General features: G+C 33.3%; 1 protein-coding gene across 3 annotated transcripts in view; it reads left to right on the top strand.

Annotated features, from left to right (window-relative positions):
• Positions 1-16720, top strand: part of LOC121368397 (homeobox protein cut-like 1) — a 150400-nt gene extending 133680 nt beyond the window's left edge. For 2 of the 3 annotated variants that reach the window (XM_041493099.1, XM_041493101.1), the window contains 2 exons: positions 272-706; positions 7771-16720. In XM_041493099.1, coding sequence (XP_041349033.1) covers positions 272-706; positions 7771-8768 — 1433 coding nt within the window. In that variant the 3' untranslated portion in view covers positions 8769-16720. The remainder of the gene's footprint in view (positions 1-271; positions 707-7770) is intronic. The other variant, XM_041493100.1, reaches the window with a different exon arrangement.
• The last annotated feature ends 8257 nt before the right edge of the window (positions 16721-24977 follow it).

Here is a 24977-nt window from a genome sequence, read left to right as displayed (position 1 = left end):
ATTCTCTCCCACCCTTTTTTTCTGCCATCTTCAAACCACCCTCCCCCAAGTGGCTGGATTTGCTTAGTTTAACGTATTACTTAATGTAAAAGATTACCCTATAGTTTGCATTTTGTAGAACGTTTGTTTTTACTTCTTAGACACATCTTTCCTCTTTTTGTCGCCCCCACAAATACTCTATCTCTCTCTCTTCTGGGTTTTTTTTAATTTTTTTTTATTCATTTCTCCTACAACTTCTCTTAGTTTTCCTCTTCCCATTTGTTTTCTGTAGAGCCTCCCTGTGACAAGAGCAATCTTTGTAACCATGGTAACCATTTACCGCCAGCAAACAGTGTGCCCCCATTGGCCAATGCAGTCGTTTCTCCCAGTGACCTGTTCACACAGCACGACTCGCACCGCAACTGGCCAGGCGGCTTCGCCTTCCCCACGTCGACCCTCGAAATGTTTGCCATGACCTCCGAAATTAACACCCTCGGCTTGACGTCGAGAGTGAAGGACGTCTTGCAGTTTCACAATCTGGGTCAGAAGCTGTTTGGCGAGGCTGTGTTGGGCTTGTCGCAGGGCTCGGTCAGCGAGCTCCTGTCCAAGCCCAAGCCCTGGCACATGCTCAGTATCAAGGGCAGAGAGCCCTTTATCAAAATGCACCTATGGTTACAAGATCCGCAGAGTATAGAGCGGCTAAAACATTACCAAAGTCAGATGAAAGGTATGTCTTCATACAAGTTCTATGCAAGCTGTGTAATCACATAATACTCTCATAATTAATAGCAGGAATGCATCATCCTAATCTCTCCTAAGGGAAACATAAAATCATATCCGCAAAAAAAAATAAGAAGACGAAGAGACTTAATTCATAAAATCATATTTTCTTTAAAATAAAATTAATAATATGTGTACATGTATAAGATAATATATTCAAATTACTTACAAAAAGACAATAATGTCCTCTTTGTAATTTTGTAAATGATGATAACATTTTATCCTATTATTTTGTTTTGTTAAAGATAAGAAATTAATGGGTCTTCACAATTAATACCAGTGTATGTTTTTAAAACAAGCAATAAATATTGATGAAAATATGATGAGATGATAAGAGAGAGAGAGAGAGAGAGAGAGAGAGAGAGAGAGAGAGAGAGAGAGAGAGAGAGAGAGAGAGAGAGAGAGAGAGAGAGAGAGAGAGAGAGAGTGAGAGTGTGAGTTTTTTTTAATAATTATGAATCTGAGGGAATACTTTTATCAGTTTCTCTATTGTAGTGTTCTTTTAAAAAATACTTATATTTTACAATAAAAATTTCTTGGAGAAAATTGTAAATATGGGCATTGAAATCCTTAAAAAAAATATTGAACTTTTGTAATCAGTTAATCAATTGAAAAATACCTGTTAATTTAATTTAAAATATACACGTAGGTGTATATAAAAAAATTTAATTTAAATTTTAAAACTTAAATTTAAAATATCATTTACCAATCATTATCATATTTATCTTGATCAAACTTACATGTAGGATATATTACCAAATATTTAATCTTTAAAAAACATGTTTCCCTGGTTGTGGGTTTATTCATTTGCTGTATATTATCGATATAAACCTATTTAAACCAAATTAATCCTGTGCTTGCATCTATTCGTGAATAACCCCTTCACCCCTCATTTACAACATTAAGACGGTCCAACTGCTTGATGTGGACCAGTCTTGTATTGCTGTAAGGGTGAGGGTGTTGAAAACGTTTCCCTGCGACCTGACCATCGAGGACTGTGGTAACACGTGTACACTGTGATTGGGAGATGCATGCTGCATGTGAAGGCGAAACAAAACGATAAACAATTATAATTTTTTACTGTTCAGCAATCCTACCTGCTGTTCTTCATACATGTATGTAACTTGTTTTTAAATTGCAGCCTCTAACTGTATCATTGTCATTCTGTCATCTGTGAAATAATAATCCCATCGGTTAATTTATTAACAAAACCTATATTCTTCATTCATGTTAAGCTGGCATTTTGCATGTTTTAAAATGGATTTTTAGGGGTTTTTTATAACGTTATATTGTTTGGTATTTCTGGCATCCATTGGCTTGTCTTCAGCAACCATTGGCATGCCTTCAGCAGAGTTTGTAGATGTCGAATTCTTACACCAAAACATTCATTTTAAAGATGTCTATTTCACATTCAACATTGTTAGCATATATTTTCCAGCACAGCTTTTACGGGTTTTGAAACTCAGAAAGTCTATAACACTTGTAGTTTTATGCTAGGAATATTAATTTCTACATGTCTACATGTGTTTCTCGTGGTCATGATGTTTGTATTGGAAATTGAGTGGTTTACAACCAAATGTTTGACATCCAATGGTCGATGATTAATTCATCATTGTGCTCTAGTGGTGTTTTTTAAACAACAAATTTTTTAAACATTTACAATATATCATCCAGTTTATGTTTGTACTTGTGACCTTCCATTCTTCAGTTTAAATTGGCTTGTTTCTCTAATTAAGGTCACATAAACATTTATCGTTTTTGATTATGAAGCTGTTATGGTGTCCTGTTTCAAAATTCTGAATTGGGGTTTTTTTATGGAACTAACTGTATATTTGGTATTTCTTGAGAAAAAAAAATCTGGTTCCAATCTAATTGTAGACCCTTGAACTGTCAACTTCGCCTGTTCCAATTGTTAATGACGTCACTTTCTAATTACATCATTAGCTTTCCGGGTGTTAGTTTTATTTGATCCTGGAAAAAGAATGTAATTAACCAACCATAACATAGAACACACTTGCCATCAGTTTACAATTGTAAATGGTAAACATTAAATTGACAAAATTATAGCTTTAAATAGTGGTAGTTTTTCTATTATCAGGAAATATAAAGTATAGATTATTCATGCCATTTATTAATGCCATTCATTTTGGTCAACAAAAGGATAAAGATAAATCTTATTTTCTTAAGTATGTGTTTCATGTTTTTTTGCATTCAGGATCAATATATCCTGATGAAAATGGGGATAGTATTCACTATTAATATCAGGCATTTGCTACAGACATTAACAGATTTTTCTTTTTTCTTTTAAAGTTCTTTCTTATAAAGCAGAATGTTCTGTTTTATTTTTGAAAACTTTATGGTGCAGAGGTGTCTATATAAATACAGCTATATCTCTTCAGCTCTTGATAATTTTCATATATGGTATGAGTATTCATCAAATGATAGCAGGGGTCAAAATTGGCTGAAATTCCTAACAGATATTCAGTCCGGCAAGCTACAAATTTTGACGGTCCGAATTAAAATCTGCCAGACCAAAAATGAGTGACTCAAACTTACATGTGAATATAAAGTAAAATAATCTGATGGGACGACAGGCAAAGTAAAATAATTGCTGTTCCGATGGGATGACAGTGGTGATGTTGACCTGCAAAAGGGTTTGGTACAGCAGTATTTCGACCCCTGGATAGTACATATTCACATCCTCATGAATTTCAGTGCAAGCTATGTCAAAGACCTATAGATATTAGTTACTGTTTGGTTAAATTTCTCAACTTGGCCTTAAGTCTTGAATATAGTCCTAAATGCCAAATACTTTTCAGTATGTTCCCATTGATAAGACATATATATACATAATATATACTAGTAATCTCATTCATGTTACAAATTTTAAAATCATTTTTATGCCTCTGTTGACATTATTTTCTTGGATTGCCCATTTACAAACATTGATATCTGATAATTTGGTTTTCTAGTTGTACCATCCTACTTTGATTCATGCATCTTTTCTATTAGTCATGCTATATCTCTCTCTCTCTCTCTCTTTTTATGAATTTGCAATTGGGCTTTGTTATTTCAATGGCCATCTTTTGGCTCATTAAAGAATGTCACACCGGTTTCCATAAATCTGATTTGGATGTGTTTTACTTTTTGGGGAAGAAATTAAAAAAAGAACAACAATTCTTGAGTATCTCCCAATTGTTGCTATTATATGCTTGATGTAAGCAGCTGCTAACGAGATCCTCTGCAACCCTTGCTTGCAATAGCTTTGTCTCAAGAGTTACAGTTTTTATTATTGTGTCTGCTATACCAGTTATTATTATCACATAACATTAACAGAAAAAAACTATTATATAAATAATCAACATCTACCGCTAGCTGTTAATGCCTTATTTATAGTAAAAAAATTACTTTCATTTGATATCTGTTTATAAATACATTAAAATTATCTTGTCCATTTTTATTGGGCCAATGGCTGATTATTGTGAAGGAAATAAGTGGTAATGGAAAAAGCCTTACACAAATTACCAGCATTATCTTTAAGTCTGGTTTTGAATATAGCATCTCTTGAAGTTATTATCATACGTATCAACACCTTTTGGCACAGGGTTAAGCTGTGATTTAAAATAAATAAATAAAAATCCATAAATGTTTGGTGAGGTTTTGGTTTTGCTGGGTTTTTTAATTGAAATTGAAGGTTTGGTTTTTAAAATGTACTGAAAGTAAAGGTCTAGTTTTTACAGTAGTGTGAATTGGTCTAGATTTTAAAACGTACTGAAATTGAAGGTCTAGTTTTTACAGTAGTGTGAATTGGTCTAGATTTTAAAACGTACTGAAATTGAAGGTCTAGTTTTTACAGTAGTGTGAATTGGTCTAGATTTTAAAACGTACTGAAATTGAAGGTCTAGTTTTTACAGTAGTGTGAATTGGTCTAGATTTTAAAACGTACTGAAATTGAAGGTCTAGTTTTTACAGTAGTGTGAATTGGTCTAGATTTTAAAACGTACTGAAATTGAAGGTCTAGTTTTTACAGTAGTGTGAATTGGTCTAGATTTTAAAACTACTGAAATTGAAGGTCTAGTTTTTACAGTAGTGTGAATTGGTCTAGATTTTAAAACGTACTGAAATTGAAGGTCTAGTTTTTACAGTAGTGTGAATTGGTCTAGATTTTAAAACTACTGAAATTGAAGGTCTAGTTTTTACAGTAGTGTGAATTGGTCTAGATTTTAAAATGTACTGAAATTGAAGGTCTAGTTTTTACAGTAGTGTGAATTGGTCTAGATTTTAAAACGTACTGAAATTGAAGGTCTAGTTTTTACAGTAGTGTGAATTGGTCTAGATTTTAAAACGTACTGAAATTGAAGGTCTAGTTTTTACAGTAGTGTGAATTGGTCTAGATTTTAAAACGTACTGAAATTGAAGGTCTAGTTTTTACAGTAGTGTGAATTGGTCTAGATTTTAAAACGTACTGAAATTGAAGGTCTAGTTTTTACAGTAGTGTGAATTGGTCTAGATTTTAAAACGTACTGAAATTGAAGGTCTAGTTTTTACAGTAGTGTGAATTGGTCTAGATTTTAAAACATACTGAAATTGAAGGTCTAGTTTTTACAGTAGTGTGAATTGGTCTAGATTTTAAAATGTACTGAAATTGAAGGTCTAGTTTTTACAGTAGTGTGAATTGGTCTAGATTTTAAAACTACTGAAATTGAAGGTCTAGTTTTTACAGTAGTGTGAATTGGTCTAGATTTTAAAATGTACTGAAATTGAAGGTCTAGTTTTTACAGTAGTGTGAATTGGTCTAGATTTTAAAACGTACTGAAATTGAAGGTCTAGTTTTTACAGTAGTGTGAATTGGTCTAGATTTTAAAACGTACTGAAATTGAAGGTCTAGTTTTTACAGTAGTGTGAATTGGTCTAGATTTTAAAACGTACTGAAATTGAAGGTCTAGTTTTTACAGTAGTGTGAATTGGTCTAGATTTTAAAATGTACTGAAATTGAAGGTCTAGTTTTTACAGTAGTGTGAATTGGTCTAGATTTTAAAACGTACTGAAATTGAAGGTCTAGTTTTTACAGTAGTGTGAATTGGTCTAGATTTTAAAACGTACTGAAATTGAAGGTCTAGTTTTTACAGTAGTGTGAATTGGTCTAGATTTTAAAATGTACTGAAATTGAAGGTCTAGTTTTTACAGTAGTGTGAATTGGTCTAGATTTTAAAACGTACTGAAATTGAAGGTCTAGTTTTTACAGTAGTGTGAATTGGTCTAGATTTTAAAACGTACTGAAATTGAAGGTCTAGTTTTTACAGTAGTGTGAATTGGTCTAGATTTTAAAACGTACTGAAATTGAAGGTCTAGTTTTTACAGTAGTGTGAATTGGTCTAGATTTTAAAACTACTGAAATTGAAGGTCTAATTTTTAAGACATAGCAAAATTGATGAATTGGTTTTAAAAGTACTGAAATTGAAGGTCTAATTTTTAAGACATAGCAAGATTGAAGGATTAGGTTTTAAGACTTACTGAAATTGAAGGTCTAGTTTCTAAGACATACTGACATTGAAGGTCTAGGTTGTCTGACATACTGAAATTGAAGGTCAAAGTTGTATGACATACTGAAATTAAAGGTTTAGGTTTTAAGACATACTGAAATTGAAGGTCTAGGTTGTCAGACATATTGAAATTGAAGATCAAGGTTTTAAACATACTGAAATAAAAGACCTAGTTTTTCAAACATACTGAAATTGAAGGTCTAGGTTTTAAGACATTGAAATTAAAAGTCTAGTTTTTAAGAATACTGAAATTGAAGGTTTAGTTTTTGAGATGTACTGAAATTGAAGATCTAGTTTTTAAAGACCTGAAATTGAAGGTCTGGGTTTTAAGACATAAAGAAATTGAAGATCTAGGTTTTAAGACAATGAAATTAAAAGATCTACTTTTTAAGCCATACTGAAATTGAAGGTCTAGTTTTTAAGCCATTCTGAAATTGAAGGGCTAGGTTTAAGATATACTGATATTGAAATTAAAGGTCTAGGGTTTAAGACATACTAAAATAGAAGGTCTAGTATTTAAGGCATACTAAAATAGAAGGTATGGGTTTTAAGACATACTAAAATTGAAGGTCTGGCATGTCGACCAAGTTAAGTATGAAATTGTAATTACAGAATGCATAAGGAAAGTAGTATTTGACTAGGTTAAAATATTTTATTTATTTATTTATTTATTTATTTATTTATTTTTGTATCTTCTGGATGACTGGCATAGGAGTTTGAGTGATCTTTTATTCAGCTCTTCTTAAAGGACTGATTTATTTGCATACATTATTTTTATGATAGTATTTAAGTAAGTTAGTGTTGTAATAGGCTGAAAGATTACATGTTATGTCAGGAAATAATTTTTTTAATTTGTAACTTTTGTCTGGAAAATGTTACAGTAATTGTGTGTTACATGTACATCTATATCTATGAACTATGAAAATTGTTGATTTTTGTAGATTTTTTTTTAGTTATTGGATCATTGATTATTTTTATTTTCATGGATGTTAACATCTTAATTTTAGAGATCTACCCACCTTGCTCATATTGTTTAAAAATGGTTTATTTGTTGTTGTCAGTTACGCTATTATTTAACTGACCATACTATTTTGAAGGTAGCAATTTATATCATATACATGTACTTTGTGTATTTTAATACTGTGTTAGTGTTCATCAAAGATTTGGATATACTGAAGTATACTAATGTATTATATCTTTTTTATAGCTAATTTACTGAATTTCAAACCATCTGAAATCCAAAGCACTGTTTTAGATTTTGAAAAAAAAAATTCAAATGCAAGACTATTTTTAATAAATTCATAACATATTGTCATGCAACGAGACAAAAGTATTTACAAAAATAAATTCATAGTGTATTGTCATGCAACGAGACAAACATTTACAAAAATAAATTCATAACGTATTGTCATGCAGTGTTCAATAAAATATTTCCAGCTGTCTTACGCTTTCTGTTTGCACATTTCAGCTCACCGGCGCCGCAAAAACAGCATGGAGGACCGTTACTTCGACTCGCCGGGGGGTCACGCAAAACGTCCGCGTGTGTTCTTCACAGAGGAGCAGAAGGACGCTTTGCGCGTGGCGTACTCGGAGGACCCGTACCCGAGCCAGAGCACCATCGAGGCGCTGGCCGGCGACCTGAGTGTTGGGGTAAAGACGGTCATCAACTGGTTCCACAACCACCGGATGCGGGCCAAGCAGCAACACCACACGGGCGCGAACCCCGACGAGCTGTCCAGCGTCAAGTCTGAGCCCATGGACGACAGTTCAAACCAGAGCGATGGCTCGAGTGGGTCCGGGGAGCCTGTGGAGCACTTCCGCGGCAGCTTCCAGAACAACGAAACAAGACAGTGGATGTTCCCGCAGTTCGAGCCCGTGCAGCGGTCAAAGCACGACGGGTCAGAGGGGGAGAACTCCCAGCACTCTGACAGCGAGGAGAATCCCGGCGGCGGTGGTTTGGGTGGCAAAAAGGAGCAGGAACTCCTCTGTGATGCTGGGATCTCCGACAATGAGGACGAAGTCGATTCGGGCTCCATGCCAAAATCGTTGGAATCCGAAAAGACTGATAGCAGCAATTCGGAAAATAATGTGCCTTGTTCCATGCCAGCGCCTCCGCCCTCTGGAGTGAACAAACGGAAACGCTCCAATCCGCAGAGGGTCTACGAGGGGGCACAGCTCGACAAGACTAAAGCCTTGCAAAATCTCGAGCAAAACGATGTGCCTGATAATAATGATGACGGTTTGTTAATGGACTCCAAAGCGCCGGAGGTGAATGGCGAGGTTTCATCCGATCTCGGTTCTAGAGAGCGCCCCGTCACCGGCGATGATCGGTTTAATAAGATTGTAAAGTTGGAGAAGGCCATTGAGTTGGCGGAGGAGGAATGGGAGGAGTTTGATCGGGATGCAAGCATCGAAAAGTTGGAGAAGAACATCGAAACCAATACAGACGAGGATTGGGAGTTTTAAATTTTGTTTCAAATGCATCACCACATGTAGCTTTAAATTCAGAATTGTGTGTGGTTATTAAATATACAACATTGAAAGATTTTTATATTTTTTTGCTTTCCAGATACAAATAATATGTATGATGCCAAAATAGTGTTTAGTGCTATATATAGTATCTTAATTTCAATTCTATTCGGATCTTTCATATAATTTTAACTAGTTATTTTTGTATTTTTAAAAGGATAAAGGGTTAAACTTGGGGGAAACTTGTTCAGACTTCCTGGATGCTCAAGATCTTCTTTTATATACATTTAGTTTTCTTTAAGAAAAGTTTTAATATCAAAAAAAAAAAAAAAATTATACATCTTAGGTTTGAAATTAAAAGTAAAAGGAATTCTCTCCTGTTTTAATTTTTATTGTACAATGTACCAGTATCGTATTGGCCAACCTAATAGAAATGTGACAATAAAGACTTCACTGTCATGGTTTATCCACAATTGTGTAGGAATAAGAAAGTGGATACCAGAGATGATAAAACAAAAGTGATTTTAGTGTTACCCTAAAACTGCTCCTCTCCATGTTCTTTGGTAAAAAAAACCACGATAAACATCCTTACTTTAAAAAACCCTGTAATCTTTTTAGGATTTTTTTTCTATCATTTTCACATCTGGGGTTCAAAATAAAAAAATAATATTTAATTATAGTAAAGGTAGGTTATTATGTTTTTACTGGTAAATGTACATTTATATCATTTAAATAAATTAGCTGTTTAAATTGTCATGGGGTAGGGGGATGAGGATACCCTGGATTTGGTGTTTTATGCATTTTTAGTGTGTTTCAATAACATGAAACAAAGTTTTAAATGTGTCATGAGTTGTAAATTCAGTGTTGTGCTATTTTATTGATTTCACACAATTCTGAATCTCACCTTATCTCAACTTACATGATAGGTCTGTTAAAACACTCAGTGATGAGGGTAAATATTTCTATTTTTATATGTATTTCAAATCTTAAAAATCAATATTTTTATCTGTTTTTTCTATCTGAATGTTTCATGTTTTAGCATTCAAATGCTACAGGAGTGTTTACATATTTTATGTGAACTTTAAAATGTCAAATATATGAAGCTTTGTGAAGGTCTGTAAAAAGTAATGGTGTAAAAGGAAAGTTAAAGACCATTTGTTCAACATTTTTTATATACACCATGAATTAAAAACAACAACCATTTATTGAATTGTAAATGTTAAATTTGGATATAGTGAAAATATAAAAGGATTGTCAAAATGTGTTTCTAATACAGGATTAGTTTTTGTTATATTTGATGAATTTGGAGAAAAGAAACTTGGCCTCTAGGGACCAGTGGCTGCTCAAAAGGGTTAGACAATTAAGAATTGTTTAGATTTGTGTTTGAAAAATTCACAAATTATAGACAAACATTAGCAGTAAACCTTTTGTTTTTAACTGAAACTTGTTTTATCCATCCAAAGCCAAATCTTTGACATGTTATTGTTCACATATGTGTACTTACTGCATGCGTTATTGTGGCACACAGTGCATTTAGTTTGTGACCTGTGCAACTTGTGCACACAATTTGCATGTGCATCTCTTGCACGCACAAGCATGTGCATTAATGGCTATATTGTTACTTCTTGGTGTTGTCTTGAGGAATTTGCTCAGTAACTTCACTTCACCATCTATGCACAGTTTCTACTTCCGTACGTACATGTGTGTATAACTATATATATATATACATATATATATATATTATATATATATATAGATATTTTTTTCTGTTCTCATCGATGCACATTTGGGCGTGGGGACCATTATTCAAGGGTCATCACATCTTCCACATATTAAGTTTTGTATGCACCAAAGATCTAGTCGTATATTCTAGAGACTAACCTTTACTGCCACTTCTACAATAGTTGTTTTGTTGCTTTGTTTTGTTATTCAGACGGTTATTGTTTTTTTTGCATAAAATTTCATTGTTAGACTCTTAAGGCTCTTCAAAGAATGTTGTTTATTGGATTTTTTAATAAACTGTTTTTGCTAATTTAGTAATGAAGTGTATTTGCCAAATTCGAAATAAATTCACATTTGGTGATTTGGAAGAAAAAAAACAACACAGCTTACATCCTGGGTTGTTTGTGGAAAGTTAATTAAGAGCTAGTACCCCTTTTTAACTTTACCATAACTCCAGTGCTCAAATGTTTTTCATTTATTAAGTGTCAAGTCAAAGCAGATTGGTTAAGTCTAACACTGCAGACCACAATTAACTTTGTTTAGCCAAACAACTTACTGTGTTTAGTACATGTATAGTAATAAAATGCTTTAACTTACAAAACTGCCATGATCAATAGATTATAATAATTTTGGCCCCATGCTTTTCTACAAAGCTCACACAGATTTTAATTGTGTCATGTTGCATTTGAAATTGAATCGGTTTTGAGAGCAATTTGTTTTCATTGTTATGTGCAATATATTTACAAATACGTAGATTCAGATGGTCTTGATCTCGACTTTGGATTTCAAAGCTTTTTGATTGGTTTGTCCTTTCCAGTAAATTTCTTCTGTTCCTTGTCAAAATATATTACATGCATTCATACACATTAAAATGAATTTTTAATGGTATTTCTTTCATGCTAACAGCTTGCAATATGACTGTGGTTTTTGGTTTTTTTCCCCCGTAACCTAAACTTGTTAAAATTTAATTGTATAATTATGTGTAAGCCGTGCAATAACTCAGAAGCTATACACAGTACCTTTCTAACATAGCACCGCAGGATAGTATATGTTAGAGAAAGTTTATAGTAGTTATCAAAGGCTCGTTTACTTACTTAGCTTGCTTTTTTATTGTAGTACAGGATAATTTGGGAAATGTGCAAAGTGAAAAGAGGTTTGGATTACATCTTACACAGTCAATGTTAAATTAATTATTTTACCCATCAATTTACGGGTGTACAGTGTACTAAAAGCAGCATGTGCCAAGACTTCTTGATGCAAACTGTTTCCCGTGCCAATTTCCCTGTATCATAGGTACATTTTCTTTGATATGAATAAAACCAGAATCCAAGAAATCTTAGATTGTCCTGGACGGAGGAGCGGCCGAGGCCGGCTCTTGTGTCCAGGGCAGGCGTGCGCTACAACATCTTGCTCTGAATGTGCACGTAAAGCCCTATGACCTGACCTGATCTGACCTGACCTCAGTCTCAGATCTCAAAGCTTACCGTGGCTGATTTCATATGCATGTGCCATATATTATGGTGTATTAACTTTGAAAATTAATAATTCTGTCATCTGTGGCCAAGTTTGTAACCCATAGACCAGACTTCACCATGAGGACAAAAAATTATGGGAGTGATTAATTTGCTCCCTAGCTTAGATCATGGATAGCCATTTAAGATATTACCATATTGATACCACTTAAATTCATGTGTTAATGGAAACTAAAAATTACTCTCATTGTCCAAGTGGTGGGGAGCAAGAGTGATAGATCCTCTAAAACAGCGACGTCTGCAAAGAAACAGTTGTATAAACTAACATGAAAAAAATAATGATGGTATCAGCCACTTTTCATAGTTCAGTTCTGATCACATGTTCTTATTAAAAATCAATTTCAGAAGTGAGCATTTTCTTTCATTGTGCACACGATCCCAGATGTGAAACATCCCAAGGACCATTATTGCAATTTTACCGCCAGAAAATGATCACTGTTGCTATGATTTCCTTGATCCAGTTATCACCCCATATATTTTAACTTCAAAAATACATTGTACTTTTAGTGACAAATTATCCAGAAAAGGGTCAATTATAACTGTGCCCTTTTGCCTAGCTAATATTGTTTAATTCTAATATATTAGGTTTATATCAAAACTAACGAAATGACTTACTGAATCTTGCAGTTTGCAAAATCCATTGATTGTGTAAGATGTTTACCTGTGTTCAAGTATGTGAAAGTGCAATAGGCTGAATGAGAAAGGTAACATTCAGCAAATCTCAGACGTTTTCTCTGGCTATGATTTAAATTGCCTCTGACAATAGGTCACTCTTGGTGTGATGTTTTCCAAGCCAGGCACATGTGCAGGAACTTATGCAGGAGGGTGGGTGTCTAGATGTGGTGCCACAGAAATAAAAATTTTAAAAATACTTGAACAGGTGGGATTTTGAACACCCAAAACTCCCCATACACACACACACACACACATACACACGCACACACACACACACACAAACACACAAACACACACACGTGCCCACTGCAAGCAGAATCTCTTTTTAACCATAAGGTGCCTAGTGAATGACAAAACCATTTTAAACTTACATAACCTAAACTGTCTAAGCCACTGTAATTAAACCAGTTTAACTCTCATAACAAAACCAGTCTTAACTTACACAACAAAACCAGTTTAAGTTACATAACAAAACCAGTTTAACTTACATACTGGTAACAATATAAGCCATTCTAGAGAGGCAGGGATGGGAGGGTTGGGAACATTTTGGTTTGACATTTTTGGTTGAATATAGTTACTAAAATATTTGATGTTTGTACATTGATCTCTGAAACTTGACTAACAAATCACGACTTGTGACATATTGCCAAAGCTATAACCAAAACTATTCTAGGCTATGTTGGTTTGGTAACATTATCTAAAAGAAGAAAAGTTTAAACTGTATTGAATTACAGATCAGGAAATATGTGTGTCTTTAATCGATGCATCCTTGTCTGCCTTTGCTATAAAGATTGCCAGTTGAAATATGAAGTTTGAGATTTACTGATGTTCCGTCAACTACTTGCAATGAATAATTTATATATTCCTAGGTACAATAAAACATATTTACATATTAAGCTGTAGATCTACAGTTTTTATACAGTTGTGGCGTTATCGTTTAGCCAAATTTGTTTTAATATGTTATACCATGTAACTGTTAGTGACTGTATGATTTTGGCATTTTATTGTATTATTAATCCTACACTTATAACCATCAATAAGCTTTACGTGAAACAGTTTTAGTTGTTAGAGGCATGTTGTTATGTATGATCTTATTGTTGTGTTATTCCTGACTATAGTTTTCATTCATTTGCAATACATTTAGTCCTCTGTTTCGTTGTGGAATCTCTTATATGCTTAGATTAACTTACAATTATTAATATTTAATGATGCATCAGCAAAGAAAAATAATAATGTCTTGTAGACAAACTTGTCATCTGCTTAGTGAATTTTTAATGTCCCCAGAGAAAAGAAATAAGTGTTAGAAATGCAGTTGTCACCCTCATAGAGAACTTTAAGTTGTTATGCCCTATATCGTACATGATAACATAGGAAGAGTTTCATTGCAAAACGCGATAAACGCCATATTAAAAACCATTGTGTGAACACCACTTAGACACTGTCCACACGTAGACAAACACAAGTTCAAAATCAGTTTTCAGCAAAACGTGATACGATTGTCTGAGGATAGATATATCGCAGATTGCAGAGAAACTGGCATAGTGTTTATGGTGGTTTGGAATAAAACGATTTTAGGATTGGGTGTGTATAGTGGCGTTTATCGCGTTTTGCGATGAAACTTCATATACTTTTCTCAGTGTATTTAAGTTTTATTGTTATCTTATTAATTGCTCATTGATAACCATACATTTAAAATGATGAAAAGAGAGAGAGAGAGAGAGAAAGAAAGAGTTGGAATATGTGTATAAGTATCTAAATATTATACATTTTAAACACATTGTTTAAACCCATTACCATTGCATCTATCACTGCATTCTTTTCTCTCTTGAAAGTGTGTTAAAGATTGTATTTTTTATTGAGGGATTTTGAATATATCATCTACTTCACATTCAGTGGGTGATTATGACAAAAATTATATACTAAATGCATCCCAACTTAAAATTCTGTTGTTCTGCTTTAACTTAACTTAAATAAATGTTGAGACTTTGTTGATTAACAGGGAAAACATTTCATACTACAGTAGTTATATAAAGGAAATTTAAGCATAAAAGAGATTTGCTTTGTTTAGAACCATATGTGTATGTGTTACATTTTACTAGTTTTTTTAAATGCATGTTTTGGTTTGGAGTGCATACTCGACTCATTATAGCATAAATCTTAACATTGCCAAAATATTTTGTACCCGAATGTCGTCTGTGTGTGAACACACAATCGATGGAGAGTTTCATGCATTACATATGTACATTTATCATTTGTCGAGTTGTTTATATATTCCCGTTTGAATGCCAAAAGTTGACACCACGTCATCTGTTGTATAGGAGGAAAAAAACATTAGATCATAACATTGTATGCTTGACTGATGTATAACGGAACAATCATTTCTTGTTGTTTTCTTATTTTGTAATATTTGCATTTCTTTACATTTATCATGGAAACTTTGAGTGTTGCGTAAACACGTCATCGTTTTCTTCATTTGTTGTATTGCCTGCATCTTTTTTCCTACTTGTTCGTGGGAATCCTTTAATCTTACAAATGTGCTCAATTATTAAAATAATAACTTACAGGTTTAACAATTAAGTCACAGAAACAAGTGCCCCATTGTTGTTTTTATGTTTGTGTAAATTTTTACAAACCAGAGCTCCAACACTTCACATATTTTTTATCCATTTGTCAGAAAAAGAAAGAAAAATCATGATGTAGATTCATTTTAGATGGACGCAAACATCACTGGACCCCTGTATGCCCGTCAATTTAATCGGAGAGGTGTGAAATAAATGCCAGTTGTCACACATCTCGATTGAAAAAAGCCCTGCTTCCTCTTTGCCATTGAGGAGTGCAATTGAATTTTCCATTCCTGAACATTTTGAGGAATGTTATTTTTCACACTGCTGGGATTTCCAGAAATTAATGTCGGGGTTTAGATTCTACATCTATGGCCTTTTTACTCACGACTTGTGCATGATTCTGCCCATTTTGTACATGGTCCTGCCCATTATATTGATGTGCGTTAGTCCAAAGCAGTTCTAAAGTTTGAAAGCACAAAGCTTTCTTCAAAATGCTTGCTTGTTTCCCCAAGTTCTGAACAAATCCTGGACTGTCCTAATAAATTTCACTTCCTGGATCATAAATGTGAACAATTTGCTAGCTACATTAAGTCTTACATTCTTGCAACCTTTGGGTGCTTCAATTGTAAACTGAAATGATGCCAGAGTAAAGACCGTGTTGTGGCTGTTGGTCCAAATGAAAGTTCCTCAAGTCATCAACTAGTTTAGCAAATTCAGTGTTAGTGCTAGTACTTTTAAGATTTTTTAAAACGAAAGCTAGTATATATGTTTATGGCATATATATATATATAAATTGGCATTAAATTATTTTGCAGACCTGTATCAAAAATGAATTACTTGAGACTTTACACAATTTTAATTATCATTATACTTTATTTTTGCTGATGATAATATAAGCCAGAACTTGCAGCATGATTCGCCATATATGGTTTTAAACCATGGTATCCATTTACATTGTTTATCACAGAATCATATCCAAAGATGACTTGTAACAATTACTATGTTTATTTGTATTCTGACATTTTCCCCCTCATGTTGTTAATATTATAATTTGTATAATTACTTAACCTTGCCAGTTAGCATGTGTGGCAAATAACTTACATGAATATTGTAGATGTATTACCAAAGATTACTCAATCATTGCAACCTTTCACCCCTATTAGTATCTTATGACTGGTCCAATTTATTGGATTTGGACAGTATATGGTCAAATTTTAGGGATGATAGAGGTTATTTATCTCGTTGGGCCTGGGGCTTGTAACAGTTTTATTCTGCTCATAATTATATATGTACGCCAAATATATAATATTACATTGTGTACAAAAATCATTTTGTTTATCCTGAATCATATTTGTTTTCTATTTTATATAATACCAGTAATAACATGTTCTTGTTCATTTTTAATTAAAAATTTTTGGTCTTATTTGTAAATGATTAATAAACAAGATAGCTTAAATAATGTTTTAATAAATGTTCATATACTGATCACTGTGTGATAAGAAATATGGAATCTTTCCATTTTAACCATTTCTTTTTTAAATGTTTTATAAATACATTAGCAAAAACTACGCAACAATATACAAATAGACATTATGAAAATACTTTTTGTGCTATCTTACTAAATTACATTCTTGTTTCTAAGCCCCCCCCCCCCCCCTCCAAAAAAAAACCCCAACCAACCAACATGAATATATTTTTCCATTTGTCATTCATATTTTTCTAACAATTCATTTATATTAATTTTAACTTCTGCATAACATTATACTAGTAATTAAAACATTTTTCAGAGTATAGAGCTATTAAAATTGAATTGAAATTATTTTTAACCACTGCAAAGTAAAGTTTGTTTTATTTAACGACGCCACTAGAGCACATTGATTTTTTATCTTATCATCGGCTATTGGACGTCAAACATATGGTCATTCTGACACTGTTTTTTTTAGAGGAAACCCGCTGTCGCCACATAGGCTACTCTTTTATGACAGGCAGCAAGGGATCTTTTATTTGCGCTTCCCACAGGCAGGACATCACAAACCATGGCCTTTGTTGAACCAGTTATGGATCACTGGTCAGTGCAAGTAGTTTACACCTACCCATTGAGCCTTGCGGAGCACTCACTCAGGGTTTGGAGTCTGTATCTGGATTTTAAATCCCATGCCTCGACTGGGATCCAAACCCAGTACCTACCAGCCTGTAGACCGATGGCCTAACCACGACGCCACCGAGGCCGGTTTTTAACTACTGCAAAACATACATTTGTATATATGAGCAGTTCCATGGAAAAATTATATGGTATTTTTCAAAAATCATTTATGGCCAAACAAAATAAATTTCTGGTCTCTGGTTACCACTCGCTTCGATTTTGACCCTTGCACGTCAATATGTTTGTTTTGGGTTTTTTCCTTGGTATGACATTGATTTTTGCCTGTATTTTCTTACTATCCCGTAAAACCTCATTTGGAGCCAAAATGCCATCGTGCATGAACTAGGAAATGCATTCTGATTTCAATTTAAATATACCCCTTATTTTGGTATCAAATATACACACCTTTTCTGTGCAATCCATGCTTTTTTATTTTTTTTTTTTTTTTGCTTTTTTTTTTTAAATTGGGGAGGGCAGCTGCATCAATTCTTGAAGTTCGGTCTGACCAGAGACCAACTTTTTTGTGGGGTTTTTTTTGGGGGGGGGGGGGGGGGGGGGGGGCACCTAAAACAAATTTGTTGAAGTTAAATATGAGTGTATATACAGGTGGAAAAATAAACTTAATCACTGACATTTATTTACTATTAAGAATATTAAAGTCAGTAATATGTCATGATCAATTACAGGTTTTTCCATGTCGCAGGTTATATTACATTTATCATTCATACCAAAACAACTAGAAGATTGTAAACATTCACATATATACATGTATGTTGGATTTAGTTAAACTTATGTTATGCTAGCTACCAAAGCTTTGATTTAACTATGCTCGGGATAGGGGTCCTTATTGAACAGGTATATTGGAATATCCTTGGATATCAAGGAAAACCGGTACTCCATAATAAGACTATTTACACAACCACATATTTAATGTTGTATAACAGGACTGCCTGATTGCAGTGCCAAGCTTTAATATTTGTATAATATACAGGTCTACCATCTATAAATAAATACAAATAAATATGTAGGTGTTGTATCAGAATTGATCTCTAATGTGTGGACGGCAATTTTTTAACACAAACAAACCTCCCTCCCCCCCCCCCACCCATAATATAAAAAATAAACATTTTATGGAGACCCATACATCATGTAATAATCTAAAAACCTGCCTACCCCCCCCCCCCTTTCTCACACACCATCCCCCATGTGACAGTTCCTGGAATATCGTTTATTGCTTTTCTAAAAATTAAAAAAAAATGTGTCCAGTGCATTTTTAGTGCTGCTAGCTGGCATAGTAAACTGTTTGGTTTATTTTTAAGAGTATCATTCTGAGAGTTCTGTTGTTAATTTTGCCATTTTATTTTTATTTTAACATTGAAGTCCGTTATTGTATTAACTACAAAAAATAAAACATTCTATTCACTTCTAAAAATAAATTTTCCCATCCATTTAAATATACCGGTCATTGAATCAGTTTACCATACAATAATTAGGTTGAAATTGGTCGAAGTTTGTTGAAACCGGTTTTGCCATCATTCCAAAAGTAGGTCAGCATGACCTACTTTGCATGGTCATTCATTTCAGTAATAATTACACATTTTAGGTAATTTTATTTTTGTTAAAAAAAATTTTAAAATTCTGTAATTGTGCATTTCAGATCATTTTTTATTTTAATGCCTTTTGTGCTTTGTCATCTGTCATAGCAAAAGCAGCAAGCAGATGTGTATTCCTTTGTAGTAGTATTAAACAAAAAAATTAAAGTTATATTGTTATCAACAGTAGTTAAGCCTCCATGTGCCATTGTATCATCTACATGTATTTCTTTTTTCTTTCGTTTTTATGCCTGTCAAAGGTTGAACATTGTTATCGGTGCTATGCGAATCGGCAACTCAGTAACTGCCAGAGATATTATGAAAAACTAATATTAATTCAAGCAAAATTTGCCAACTTGTGCAAGTGTGACATTGTATGCTATATGTTTGCCATTCTTTGAGTTAACAAATTTGTTTTTCCAGCCAGGTTTTCAAAAGAAATTCAGTGAGGTTGATGTATACATACATACATATATATATATATATATATATTCTCTGTTAACTACAAGATAAATTTACTGTTACATGATTTTCTCTATCAGTGCTCTTTTTTATATAACCTGAAAAAAGGAATTTTGAATATTTTATACAATGTTTGTTAATTTGTGCATTTACTGGACAAAAAGACATTATAACATGTTTATTATCTAGTCCTCATCTCAGAAGTGCATTTATATACTGTTTCATAGGTGCTTCAAAATATGTTAAATAAACATATATGCAAGATAACCATTGTTGTTTTCATTTACTGCATCTACATGTATGGCAGGGCCATAGCTAGCAGAGGGGGCGCAAGGGGGCAGTTGCCCCCCCCCCCCCCCCAATTTTTTTTTTTTTTTAAATAATAAAAATAAAAATAAAAATTCACAAAACAATTTACTGGTTTTTTATATTGACATTTTATGTATGCAACCTCCCTCAAATGGCTGCAAAATGATATTTCAGAGCCTCTAGGTCTGCAGCAAGACAAGCCAGCCCACCTGCCAACACAGGCGTTTCAAAATTTCCTGGGGTCATGACCCCGGACACCTTAGTATGTTGCAATTTCTATGCTCATTCGTTCCAAAAATTGTTCTGCCCCTCCATACAAAAAATCCTTGCTACAGTCCTGTGGTGTTTTAACCAAGTTAAATGTGTGTTGTGTCTTATTAACATAATGTGAGTTATTGTTTACTTGGGTTTAAACAGTGTATCTGGTCTATAATGTACTATCAATACTATCATTTCTGAAATAGAAGAACATATAAACAAAAAGAAACAAACATTTACATTCATATGTAGTCTAGTTTCATTCACTTCTTTATTAACAGTAATTTGTTTTTAGTTTATCATTTAGATTTTTAGGTTGGTTGTTTCTTTGGTTGTTGTTTTTTGTTTTTTTAATTTTAAAAGTGCTATGTCAAAGTTGCAATAATGGCGGTTCCCATCAAAAATGTATATTAATTTTTTTTTTGAAACAAAAGTTTTTACCTTCAGCTTTATGCCTATAAAAATTACAACCATTTACTAGTAGAAAACAACTATTTTAGGGGGAATCTGGAGAGTGTGTTACATTAACTGGTGGTGTCACTGTTTTATGCATACACATTCAACACAGTACGTTTTTTCCATAATTCTTTGCAGACGGCTGACAAAGAAACAAAGATGGTGACCATGCTATATTTAGCCACAAATTATTCGGGAAACCCCAAGACTAAAATTATTATGCGTGGTGTCGATTAATTTGTAGTTATTTATTACAAATAAATGTGAAAATAACGAAATAGTGTACTTTCAACTTTGACATATGACCTTTAACATACTTTTTAAAAGCAAAAATAGAGAGACATCTGTATTATACAAACCAAAATTGTACTGCTACTGAAAAGAATATTCTCACATATAATAAAGGTCACAGAAAGTGAGATGTTATTTTTCAACTGCTGTAGCTGAAATGGTTTCAGCTTGTTAAGCCCAGATTCTGAGAAATTAGACAAGCCTCTGTGGTGTTGTGGTTAAGCCATCAGACTTTATGTCTGGGATGTACAGGGTTCATAACTCGGTACCGGCTCCCACCCAGAGCGAGTTTTAATGACTCGATGACCACCCTCTTTTTCTCTCACTAACCACTACATGTAACCCACTGTCGTGGACAGATAGCTGAGGTGTGTGTGTCCAGGACAGTGTGCTTGTACCTTAATTGGATATACGGTAAGCATGAAATCAGTTGAAATGAAATGAAAATGAGAAATTAAGTGCTTCATTGGATTTTTGTGTTAGTTGTTCATGGCTTCTTTCTTTTATTAAAAGATCATATTTCAAGAACCTGCACATTTTTCATGATTGTTTTTGTCCCACCTCACCTAAGTCTTTATGCCTGTTGTACTTGGATATGCATATGTATAGTTATTTGGTACATGGTAATCTATATGTTACAGACCATTGCCCTTATTTATTATATTCCAGCATTTGTCTTGGAATGATGTAAGAAATTCAAATTGTGGTCTTTTGTATATGTGTGTATGTTCAAGTAAGATCTGAAAGGTGTTGTTTTAAATGGAAGTCGGAGATCTGAATGGCAAACTTATGGAAGATATTTAAACAGATATGAATGGCAAAATTATGTTAGAAGTTCAAACTGAGGTTTAAATAGCAAACTTATGTAAGAAGATTACAATGAGGTTTGAATAGCAAAGTTATGTTGGAAGATCAAATTGAGATTTGAATGATGAAGTTATGGAAGAAGTTCACATTGAGATCTGAATGGCAAAGTTATGGAAGAAGTTTAAACCTGGTGTCTGAATGGCAAAGTTGTGGAAGAAGTTTAAACCTGATGTCTGAATGGCAAAGTTATGGAAGACGTTTAAAACTGATGTCTGAATGGCAAAGTTATGGAAGAAGTTTAAACCTGATGTCTGAATGGCAAAGTTATGGAAGAAGTTTAAAACTGATGTCTGAATGGCAAACTTATGGAAGACATTTAAACAGATATGAATGGCAAAGTTATGTTGGAAGTTCAAACAGGTTTAAATAGCAAACTTATGTAAGAAGATTACAATGAGGTTTGAATAGCAAAGTTATGTTGGAAGATCAAATTGAGATTTGAATGATGAAGTTATGGAAGAAGTTCACATTGAGATCTGAATGGCAAAGTTGTGGAAGACATTTAAAACTGATGTCTGAATGGCAAAGTTGTGGAAGACATTTAAAACTGATGTCTGAATGGCAAAGTTGTGGAAAAAGTTTAAAACTGATGTCTGAATGGCAAAGTTATGGAAGAAGTTTAAACCTGATGTCTGAATGGCAAAGTTGTGTTAAAAATTTAGCTTCATGTCTGACAGGCACATACGGGTGAGCTCACATTGAGATCTAAATGGTTGTAGATGTATGAGAGCAGATCAAATTGAGATCATGGTGGAATTTTTTTATCAGTCAAGATGATGTCAGGTGAATTTGGTAATCATTGGATATCATAGCCAAACTAGAAAACGTAAGTAGTTTGTATGTATAGCTTAGGGAACCAGGGACATCAGCCAATGCAGGCATGTGTGAAGCGGTCCAAACCACCCAGCTCGAGCAAATTTTCTTTCTTATTTTTTTTCAATATATTTTCTTGGGGAGCATGACTCCAGCATTTTCATGAGCAAACTGTACATTGGAGGAGGAGGTGGTTAATATGACATGCATTTAAAATGATAACCAAATATTCATAAAAATATGCTCATGAAAATGTTAATAACTGTGAATGGATCTTTAGTAAATATGGATTTGGATTTTATTTTTGTGAAAATAGCTCCAGTGTATAAAAGACATATGAGAGAAAAACATTGCAGTATTATAAATATTTTGGAATAAATATGAAAATTTCAAACTGATTAATATGGTGGTTAATATGACATGCATTTAAAATGATAACCAAATATTCATAAAAATATGCTCATGAAAATGTTAATAACTGTGAATGGATCTTTAGTAAATATGGATTTGGATTTTATTTTTGTGAAAATAGCTCCAGTGTATAAAAGACATATGAGAGAAAAACATTGCAGTATTATAAATATTTTGGAATAAATATGAAAATTTCAAACTGACAAAACTTAGCATATTCAAAATAGTATTTTACTGTACAAAGTGAGAACAGTAGTACATTAACATACTGTTTTGTGAAAACATTATAGGTTGCACTATACCAATTAATTTCCGGCTGGGTCGAAGTTCGAGGTGTACCAAACTTTTGATAGAGAAGTTAACACCACAAGTCCTGTGATTGGTTATAAATGTGAGTGTGTTGGTTGTAAAAAAAATTAGTTTCATCTGGGCTAAAAATGTATGCAATTTTATTTGATGTAGTACCACCGTGTCAAGTAGCCTTGTGCTTGGAACATGTATGGGGTACCTGTAAAAAAAAGTACTAACATTTTGTGCGAAACTAGAGGTGTTGCAGAAACATCTGGTTATACCGAAAATGAGCCATGAAAGGTACCATTTTCTGCAGTTAATACTTTGAGGTAGGGGTTGTAGTACTGATATTTATGGGTCACAGTTTGGTTGATATATTGCATATAGTGTTTTTAAACACAAACGTTAACATGGTCGCCTATGGGATTTGAATTGGTATAGTCCAACCTATAGCACATATTCAGTGCATAATAAAAAAGATTATGATTTTTGTGATTTAATTAAATTAAACTACACTATTTGATTAATTAGCCGTCACTCGGCCATGCAAGTTCACAATGACCTTGACCTTGACAATAATTACTGTACATAGTTCTGAATGGAGTTTGAACAAAAATTAGCACTGAGGAAAAGTTGGTTTTGGCCTATAATTCATACTATACAGATTTGAATGTTCTTATTTACATGGTGTTTGACTTGCCATATACAACTGCTCTTAAATATGTTAATATATCTAGGCAGTCTGAACTTAGATTTTAATAGCAATTTATTTTTATATTAAAAATAACAAGTGCCAATATTGGGATAATGTCTTTAACTTCTATAAACATAGTTAATGTTTCATGTGTGTACTTCTGATAGCTTAACTTTTTAAAGACCTTGATTTTTATTGTCCTTTTGGCATATTTATAGGGTGCTAAGTCATATTTTAGACAAATTTGTAGTTTTAGGGGAAACATTTTTTTACTTTGAAGAATGTTTTTACCAAAGCCATAATTAAATTTTTTGTCACTATTGTGCCTTCTGTTCTCATTTATACATAACAATAAGCTTGTTAAACATATCTTTAGGTCTCCTGATCAACTCTTTTTTAAAAATAATCACTTAGTTTGCTCCCATGAAGTGTATTTTAAGTGTATACTAGATTTGGAACCAATTTTTCCAGATTTGATTATCTACCTTGGTGTAATTTGATGATTTATTTTATCGTTAATGCTGTATTATCCAATGTTAATAGCTAAATGATATGCTGGATTACAGATTGTAGGAATACATCCAATATACATATTGTATTGATCTGGATTAGAAAATAATGCAATAAAATAGATGTTCGGGTAATTATGTCACTTAAAAACAGGTTTTTTTAGTAATGAATCAAAAATAAATATGCGAAAGCTGCATGATAATTCCAGATATAACATTTTTAAAACCTCCAACTACAGTAGGGTATACATAAAATATAGTCAGGAATATTGGTGGCTGTCAATGGTTTTGATGGTCCAATTTGAAAATCTGCATAGCCGAAAGGGTTTTGAAATTCCCGCACATGGTAACTTGAAGATGCCCACACTCAGCATACAGGATTTTCTTCCAACAGTGATGTGCAGGACATTAAGTCATTACTTCATACAGATGCAGTCATGTTGGTTTTTCCTTCCTCAGACATTGTATTTTTTTAATACTGATATTTCTTTGATGTGCCTATTGAGGTCTTCATAATCTAGGGGTCAGTCAAGTACATGTGTTTCAATGGAATAAATTTAAGGAGTTGAGGTACTCTGAATAGCCATGCTGTCTCTACATATATAGCTGAGCACACA

Source organism: Gigantopelta aegis, chromosome 3 (assembly GCF_016097555.1).
Source record: "Gigantopelta aegis isolate Gae_Host chromosome 3, Gae_host_genome, whole genome shotgun sequence".
Lineage (NCBI taxonomy): Eukaryota > Metazoa > Mollusca > Gastropoda > Neomphalida > Peltospiridae > Gigantopelta > Gigantopelta aegis.
This window is presented reverse-complemented; position numbering and strand designations above follow the sequence as displayed.